This window comes from Danio aesculapii, chromosome 23 (genome assembly GCF_903798145.1).
Source record: "Danio aesculapii chromosome 23, fDanAes4.1, whole genome shotgun sequence".
In the NCBI taxonomy this organism is placed as follows: Eukaryota; Metazoa; Chordata; class Actinopteri; order Cypriniformes; family Danionidae; genus Danio; species Danio aesculapii.
The window spans coordinates 33,752,812-33,762,309 of record NC_079457.1 but is presented as its reverse complement, the minus strand read 5'-3'; the positions used below and the strand labels follow the sequence as shown (position 1 = coordinate 33,762,309).

The following is a 9,498-nucleotide window of genomic DNA, read 5'->3' as shown; positions in this document are numbered from 1 at the left end:
GTCCTTTGTGAACACACAGAGGGTTGACATACTGGAAAACTGAGGAATCTGCAGGACATGGAGGATTTTTCTAAAGAACAGCAGTCAGTATAACGGTTTAGATCAAACAAGGGACTCAAGAATAACAATCAAGGACAGCAATTACAAAGAGAGAAAGTAGACCATATACCATGCAGTATTAAAAAATATTTTCACAGGGGGTTAGGTTATTTTTAAAAAAATCAGCTGTGTGTAAACTCTGGGTTCCCAAAACAAATGTCAAATTCCCTGAATTTCCATAACCTATAAGCACTTATCAAACAAAATGAAATACATATCGTTAAATTACATGTTTTGTTTTTTTTACATGCATCTTTTTCACGTTTTCACATGCATCCGTTTAGCACTTGGTGATACAGCCTGAAACAAAGCTGGAATATAAGTTAGAATGAATTGCCTTAATTTAAGGGCCTTGTTAAATATTTTCAACTAGCCTATAGCATTTACAACATTGATTAAACTATTAAATAATTCCTTTAAAGATTATAAATACAACCCCAAATCAGATAAAGTTGGGACAGCATGAACAGTGCAAATAAAAAATAATAAAATAAAGTAGTGATTTCCAAATTTACTTGGACTTTTATTTCATTGCACAAAACAAGAACACAAAAAAATTCATGTTTTGTCTGGTCAATTTCATTTTATTTGTAAACATACATTCTTTTCTGTCATTCAGACCTGCAACACATTCTAAAAAAAAGTTGGGACAGGAACAAGTTAAGGCTGGTAATCAGGTAAAATGATTAAATAATGATGTTATTTAAAAGAGAAGATGTCAACAGGTGATTGTCAAACAGGTGATTTGGAACAAAAGCAGCATCCAAGAAAGGTCCTTTAGGATAGTACAATAGTCCTCTAGGAGCAAAGATGGACCAAAGATTGCCAGTTTGCCAACAAATACATGGGGAAAAAATATTGAAATGTTTAAAAACAATGTTCCTCAAAGAAAGATTTGGATATTTCACATTCAAGGCTGCATAACAGTTAAAAGAAGCATGGAATATAAAGGAATTTCAGTGCGTAAAGGATAAGGGCGCAAGCCTAAGCTGAACTACAATGATATCAGATTCCTCAGGCGCCACTGCTCCAAGAATCGGCATTCATCTTTAAACAATATAACCATGTGGACTAAAGACTACTTTGGCAAACCTTTGTTAAGTACCACAATTTATAGTTTCATCCACAAATGCCAATAAAACCTGTACTGTGCCAAAAGGAAGCCCTGTGTTAACAGTCTCCAGAAGCAAATTCTCTGGGCTCAGAGGAATCTGGGATGGACTATCACACAATGGAAACCTATAATGTGGTAAGATTACTCAGTATTTCATGTATTTATGGAAGAAATGGACTCCATGTGCTCCAGACCAAAGAAGAAAAGGATCATCCAGACTGTTACCAGAAAAGTCAAAAGCCAGGGTCTGTCATGGTATGAGGTTAGTCAGTACTTTTGTGATTACACCATGAAAAGTTATGACATGCTGAAAAGTACATAGAGAATTTAAAGCACAATATGTTGTCTTCTTTTCAAGAGATGTCCATGCATATTTCAACAAGACAATGGAAAACCAAATTCTGCACACACTGCAAAGTCCTGGCAGCGGATGAAAAGGATACAAGTTCTTCACTGGCCTGTCTGCAGTCCCGACCTGTCTCCAATAGAGAATGTGTGGTGCATTTCGAAGTGCAAAATGTGACAACGAAATCCCCATGCTGTTGTCCACTTTAAGACTTGTTTGGAGGAAAATTGGGACAAAATTACACTTATCACTTGGTGTCTTTAGTCCCTAAACGTCTTTTAAGTGTTGTAAAAATTAATGGCAACACTACAAAGTGATTAACGCTTTACTCTTCCAACTTGTATTTTTTAAATGTGTTGCAAGAACCAACAATGAAATGAAAGTATTTATTTTAGAAAAAAAATCATAAGGTACACATTAAAGAATGTTTGTTGTATTGTTTACAATGAAATACAAGTCTAAGTAAATTTAGAAATCATTGCTTTATATTTTTTTGCATTTTCCACAGTCCAAACTTTTTTCTGATTAAGGATTATATGAGCCGAAGAAAACAGGTAATTAGCCTGCAACCTAATTATTGATATTTTAAATTGCCATTTTAAATATTTTATTACATCAACATCAATTATAAACAAGAAAAATAATTAAGTCAAAGAGAAACAATTAATACAATAAACAACAACTTAAAAGTGTGTGTCAGTCATTAGTGAAATATAGGGTTGCTACAAGCACACTTTTTTGGTGTGCTCTAAATTCTCCTGCGCACTAAGTGCTTCTCTCTTGTGTGAGGTTTTCAGATTTTTATTCTCAGGAGTCTTTCCATCCGTCTCCACGCAACCCTTCAAACATAAGAGAGAAAGTGAAAGCTGTGATTAATAATAATAATCATAACAATGTCTCCCCTCAGTGGCTCAAAAGTGTATGAGACAAGTGTATTTTGAACAAATTACAGTCCCAATATCCCCAACTTTTACCTTGTTCTTCTGAATTGCATGCTCAGCTGTCCATTTCTTTGCCTTTTCAAGATATAGTGGTTTGTTGTATTTAAATTCTGAGGACTGAAAGTTATTCAATTAATTGTGATGAATATGTAAAAAGCAAACAAATGCAAATACATTATAATAATAATTTGAGAAGTTACAAACATAACTTTTAAAAACTGAGGGGTAACTGAACTAAAACTCACTATATCAGCCATGAGAGGGTCGTCAGGGTTTGGTTCAGCCATCAATAGCTGTATGGATGTGAGTACTGTTGAAATGTTGAGCGAGGGCCTCCAAGCTCCCTTTAAAAAACAATGCTTATGAATATCGGCATGTGACAGATCAATACTTTACAACCACAACAAAGGTGTAAAAAGGTCTATTAAGTTAATACAACTAAAAATAACAAAATATTTCAAAACAGAATGCAAATTTAGAGTGTTGTTGTTTTAAGCGTCTACCTTTGGTGGCAGTTTCAGAGCATCAAGACAAATGCGTCCTGCATTATCAATGTTGGGGTGATAAATGGGAGTCAGGAAACGCATTTTTGGAGGTTCAAATGGATACCTTAAACAGTTTTAAAAAATGTTAAACAGGCATTCAAATCATTAAATAATCATTTAAACTTCTTCAATAAAATTCTTGAAAATGGCTTACATAGGAAAAAATTATTTTCCATAAATATATACAAATAAATTATTATATTTAGCATTTTTGAATCAAATTATTAAATCAAAAGATTGATTCAGAAACAGCTTTACTCTGAGACAAAAATCCAGATTCATATGGAACAATTTTCAATGGTGAAATAGAGGAAAGAGACAACATTATGTAAAATGACTAAATAAATATGAACTTTGTTGAACTACTGTTTGTAGAACCATGCGTGTGATGTATCAGGAAAACAGCACTCTTGCCAGAGTATTATGCCAAACTGATACAGGAATATTTGCAGCACATTTTTAAAGTGAAATGTCTTTTTAAGACATGATAATCCTCTACTGTGGTGTACTCTGGTGTGCAATAATAATAATATTGATAACATATGATACCAGCATAAAATTTGAATTTGAAGATTTTTTATTTATCAGTTAGATGATTATTGCTAGTTTCATTTTAAAATTGTCATGAAACAACAATCATGATTATTATTTTTTTGTTTATTTAATTCACATTGCTAAGACCACTTGGATTGCTTGACAGCTGATATTTGGAAAAATGGCAATCTTACATTATGATACTGTGATATAATTACATCATATGATAGATTCTCATTATACTACACTGTCATCCCTGAAAAGGCCCCATGCATACAGCCCAGTCATTTTGATTAAAGTTTACAAGAAAGCATTCATTAAAAAAAATATATAATATGCACATGTAAATCCTTAATGATAAATACAACAATATTCCAATATTCAAGTTATGCTTTCACAGTGACTTCATTGTAGAGGGCTACATTATATCTGTTTTAAAACAGTTTCAAAAATAGTTTTAAATTTAACTGTTTTAAAACAGTCGATAAACATGCGAGGTTACGACTACATCATTACTGTGAGGAACCATCTACGAATTAGCTTTTTAAGTCATCAAAACGTTTATTGTATTAATAATAATAACTTTATATTATTTTAATACTTTAAGTATAATAAAATAAAATAAAAAGATATTGTGATCAATAATAACATCTAATAAATTCTATTTACAAAAATTATAACTTTACATCACTATTCTACATCAATGGACAAGTGGCCGCACGGGCATTGCCGACAAAGTGGGTGTGTTTATGTGCATGGAAATGTAATGTCCACCTTCCCTGTTAAATCGAATCCGTGTCCAGAAACATCCCCTCTCCCTCTCCAGCTTTCACTTCTAATTCTAGCGGAGGGAGCAATTTTTTAGTGAATGATCTCCGTTATGAACGATTCATGCATGTGAACCATCGATATGCCTGCGTCTCAATGTGCATATCCACCTTTATGATCTAGATGGTATAACATTTTTAATTGTCAATAATTTAGGGTGGAAAGTATACACATTGAGGTGCAGGCACTTATTATGTTATGTGATCAGGTATCAAGTTACTTCAAAAACTAGCCGTTTTATGCCACTTAGCCGACAATAATACAAGTTTGTATCTGGCTCCGCAGCATCTTGTTGTCATTTTATTTACATCGTTTGCTGATTTTATTCAACAAAACTAGCATAGGTCTAGAATTTAGCTGCTACTTGCCTTATGGTCAATGCAGTAAGTGACTGTATTATCCTGAACAAGGTTACTTGTTGAGCGTTTGTAACATACAAAAACGTAAAAAAACGAAATCTTACCTATAAAATGTAATGCCTTTAAGCTTTGTTTTCTCTGTTTGCTCGTTATTACACCCGTATGCAGCGTAAAAAGTCCAGCATCTTCAGTTTGGTTTTAGTTTTGACTAGTGAATGACTTTTGTCCTGACTCCTGGGAGCAGTGAACAATATGCCGGTGGCATTGATGCATGCTCAGGGTCTGTATGCAATATCTAGTGTATATATCTATGCCCTGATACTTGATAGTTGTCAGTCACATGACCTGTGCGGAGACGTGGGGCCTCATGTACAAAGACTTGCGTTGAATTCATACTAAAACATTGCATACGGACAAAGCTGTAAATGTGTCAATGCAGTAAAAAATTCAGATGTATGAAACACCGCGTATGCGAAATCCCACACATATTCCCTTTGTACATCTGAATTAACGTAAAACTGAGCGCACGCGCGCAAAACCCCTCCCTGCCTCCTCCCCCTAATAAATATGGTAGTGATTCTACTTTGGCAAAACCAAACGAAAAAGCAATAGCAAAAGCAAGCAAGAAGCTAAATTTAACAGAATGTGAATTGGAGGTGCTCCTATCAGAAGTAGACCGGAGAAAACCTGTTATTTGCAAGTATGTCCTCCGGAATTAATAACAAAAGAAAAAAATAGAGTGGGAGAGTTTAGCTGACGCATTTAACGCAGTGGGGTCTGAACATCGCACTGTGAACGAATTAAAAAAGAAATCGTCCGATGTAAAGGTGCAGGTTAAGAGGAGAACAGCGGCGCACCATCAAAGTGTGGACCGAACAGGCGGGAAAACAGGGGATGCTGAACTAACACCCTTTGAGGAGAGAGTTGCTTCAAGTTGTTTTATTGTATAATTTCATATAGTTGAATTGTTTAATTCATTCGTATGTTCATTTTTTTTTTAATCGAGAAATTAAGCCTTGTGCAACATAAAGGGCATATATTTATGCCTATCTGACCTATTTCTGGCTGAAACTAACATGAGCAAAGAATTTAATTGGTTTAAAATCGAATGTCTGATGAATTTCAAACGTCAAACTAACTTTACCGCGGTTCAACAGCATGGTATGTAAACCTTATATACCTGATAATTATGCAGATGATCCCGTCCCATACAGCTGCCATTGCATGGCTCAAAGAGACTTTGTAGTGTGCAATTTAACATACTTGCCTCTAGGATTCGCCAATGGAAATAAAACAAAACACACACAAGAAATGCACGTATGCCAGACATGAAGTTGGCTTGGACCAACGCACATTCTCATGTTAATTTCATCGTTAGTAAATCCAAACGTGAGCATGAAATCTGGCGTACATTAAGTTTTTGTGCGTAAGCAGTGTTGATACATGAGGCCCCTGGTAAGCAAAAAAAAAATTCTAGCTCCATTGAAACGCAGCACAAAGTGGTCAAATTTCCATCCGTTACAAGCTACAAATATTTGGATCACAAAAATCAACAGAACGAAACATATAAGACCACAAACTGTAAATTATGGGCACTTGTGATCCATATACTGAAACTGCACTATTTTTCAGTCATTCAAAACCCTCATGTCCCTGTACTCCTCAGAGATTTAGTCATTAGTGACAAAGTTATAGCTCAAAATAGCAGACACGCTTTTATATTTTGTCTTTTTTTTACCTGGATTAATATTTGCTGGTAGGGAAAATCTATTTGTTCACTACTGCCATTTACACTTTGACTTTGCATGTCTATGTTTGCATGCACATCTAGTGTTTTTCAACCAATGATAAACTTCCAGTGAAATCTTAATGTGACCGTTTCCAATGTCATAAGGTTCCTTTTACAGCATTGATACTGTAAGCGTTAATTTAGTTGTACAAGTGTAAAACGAGATGAAAGAAGACAAATGTTAGAGTCGTCAGTACCAGCAGGCTAGCGCAGAAATTCCAGTGAAAATACTGGGGTAAAATAAATTGTCATATATTAAAAATATATATTAAAGTGGGGAAAAGTGGAATTTAATGCAGTGCTTCTTTTCCGGTCTCAGACCTACTACATTTTCTATCAGGGAGGGAAGATCACAGATTTTTAAAGAAATCAGATCTTAAATATTGCAGTTTTAAAAGGGAAAGATAGTTCACCAGAAGCCCTGATGCTGGCTAAAAATGAAAATTCTGTGTACATATACCACATTTCGACTTTAATTCTACTTAACCTACAAATTAGAATAGAAACTGTATAAAAACACACACAAACATACTGAGAGTTATATGTAGAATAGATTATCATGGGTCAATGATACTACTATTTGGCACCTTGTCAGCTAAATGTTTGTTTTTTTATGGGAGATGTAGTTTTTTTTCATATAATAAATAATCTATTTTTTTTATTTTAATAAACGTTTTAGCAGGAAGGCTTTATTACTTTAAATAAAATTGTTCAAGTTTGTAATGATCAACAGTCTGTTCACTAAAAAAACTTATTATTATTCTTTTAATGGACGTTGTTACTGATAGAAAATTTTAATACAACCAGAAACCTTGTTTTTTGTGTGTGTGTGTTTTTTTTTTTTTTTCTGGCACGATTATCATAGCTTGACAAATGTCTTATTGTTACAACTCTACCTGTGTTGTTTACAGCGCTGCTTTTTTAATATCAAGTATGAAATGGCATGTAATTTTACTGTGAACGATGTTGTGCTTTGATAGTCATTGGCTGCTAATATGATTTCCCTATTTAAAACTGGCAAAGATTATTGCTCTGAAACTAAATTAAGAAGGTGAAATTCCCACCTCTCAGGTATGTTGATTTCCAGTTTGAACACACCACCTTCATAAGGAGTGTTTGCACCTCCAACAATTTCTATATTTCAAACACAGAAGTAAAGCAGGGGGCGTCAGATTTGGACATATTTAGTTTCAGTAAGAGACGACAAAGAGAAACAGAAACTGACGTGCTTGTAGTTCATCCAGGCGTCCCTCTGTCTGCCAGCACGAGACTCCTGGTGGAGGTTCAGCGGTGAGGAGCTGCATCTCTCGCTTCAGACGACTGACTCTCTGCATGGCGACTGTGCAATGTGCACATCAGCACCACAAGATTATTTATTAACAATATTTCAAAATATTTAGTCGCATCCACAATACACATTAATAATGACTAGCAGAACAATACTAATCGACGTTCGACTTAGTAAATTATTTCATGCAACGCTGTATGAGGTATTTACCTTAATATCTTACTTATATGTTATCACCGCGTAGCTTTGCTTGAAAACTCCCGCTGGTTGAATTGTGTGGTTTTGATCCTGCCCGCGAAATGTTCCACGTCATTGTGCGCCGGAGGTGTATCCAGATGCTTTATGGGTATCGTAGTTTTTTAAGTGCCTCTATTTTTTATTTTCTCTGTTGACACCTTGGGTACGTCGCTTAAACATTCTAAGATATTTGGCAGATCCTTGATCTTTTAAACTTGATTGATATCTAATCTCTGGTTAATCTGTTTCTTTAAACAAATTTGCAAATGAGATGTAAAGATATAATCAGACTATCTGGATGAACTGTTCTGAGATCGCTGTGTGTGCTTGAGATTGTTTTTAGACCTTATGATGTCTATGGTTGTAAAGGACAGGGTAACGTCACCTCAGTGTAATGACATAATTTGAGTAATATTCAATTATCCATGAGAGCAAAATTACATTAAATTTGGGGTAAACTGTTTGTTAAATTCTAAATGAACTGGCTGCTAACAACATTCATTCATTTTCTCTTCAGCTTAGTCCTTTTATTAATGTGTGGTCACCACAGCGGAATGAACCTCCAACTTATCCAGCATATGTAACACAGCGGATGCACTTCCAGCCGCAACCCATCACTGGGAAACATTCATACACTCCAATTCACACACATACACTATGGACAATTTAGCTTACCAAATTCACCTATAGCGCATACGTCTTTGGACTGTGGGGGAAACCGGAGCACCTGGAGGAAACCCACACAAACACAGGGAGAACTCCACACAGAAATGCTAACGGACCAAGCCGAGGCTCGAACGACCTTCTTGCTGTGAGACGACAGCGCTACCCACTGGGCCATCAAGCTGCCTAAGCTGCAAGCATTTATTTATTTATTGTGGCACAGTTCCTAGAGAAATGGAATATTAAATGAGAAAACAGTAGGCGTGGCTTGTTTTTTTCTACTGCAAGCTAAGTGGATGTAGGCATTTCGTTCAGAAAGATCAGTTTGGGGAGTTATTATAACCGGACTCCCCCTACATAATCTGACTATTTAACTGTAAAAAAAAAAAAAAAAAAAATGAATAAATAAATAAAAAACAGGAATTGCATTTTTAGATTTCCATTAAAGATTACAAGGGCAAACTTTTTTTTTCTTTTAATTACATGTAAAGATGAATTGTTTACCACAAAAATGTGAGTTAACAAAATCATATGGTTAGTATTGATTTCATGGGGACTTTAAATATGATACGCAATAACTTTCCACATTTGCTGTGGGTTTTCGTTTGTAAAAATAGCAATTGGTGACACGGTGGCACAGTGGTTAGCATTGCCGCCTCATAGCTAGAAGGTTGTTGGTTCGAGTCCCGGCTGGGTCAGTTTGCATTTCTGCGTGGAGTTCACACAGAACTGTCCAAAAGACATGTGTTATAGGT

The 9,498-nt window shown here is 35.2% G+C and overlaps 1 protein-coding gene across 2 annotated transcripts; it reads right to left on the bottom strand.

Annotated features, from left to right (window-relative positions):
• Positions 1-656: 656 nt before the first annotated feature.
• On the bottom strand, positions 657-8,149 carry ube2t (ubiquitin-conjugating enzyme E2T (putative)). Of its 2 annotated transcripts, none has more exons than XM_056449972.1 (7): positions 8,067-8,149; positions 7,781-7,894; positions 7,620-7,689; positions 3,004-3,109; positions 2,746-2,844; positions 2,534-2,617; positions 657-2,398 (listed from the first exon to the last, which is right to left on the bottom strand). In XM_056449972.1, the coding sequence occupies exons 2-7, from the start codon at positions 7,887-7,889 to the stop codon at positions 2,282-2,284; spliced, it is 585 nt and encodes a 194-aa protein (XP_056305947.1). In that variant the 5' UTR covers positions 7,890-7,894; positions 8,067-8,149; the 3' UTR covers positions 657-2,281. The 2 variants fall into 2 exon arrangements, with proteins under 2 accessions (XP_056305947.1, XP_056305946.1); XM_056449971.1 differs by having other exon boundaries at positions 8,054-8,143.
• Between the last annotated feature and the right edge of the window lie 1,349 nt (positions 8,150-9,498).

Coding starts and splice junctions, on each gene's coding strand:
- ube2t (XM_056449972.1), bottom strand. CDS start 7,889: ATGCAGAGAGTCAGTCGTCTGAAGCGAGAGATGCAGCTCCTCACCGCT. Junction 2,845..3,003: donor CTCTGAAACTGCCACCAAAG/GTAGACGCTTAA, acceptor TGTTTTTTAAAG/GGAGCTTGGAGGCCCTCGCT. Junction 2,618..2,745: donor ACCCTCTCATGGCTGATATA/GTGAGTTTTAGT, acceptor AATAACTTTCAG/TCCTCAGAATTTAAATACAA.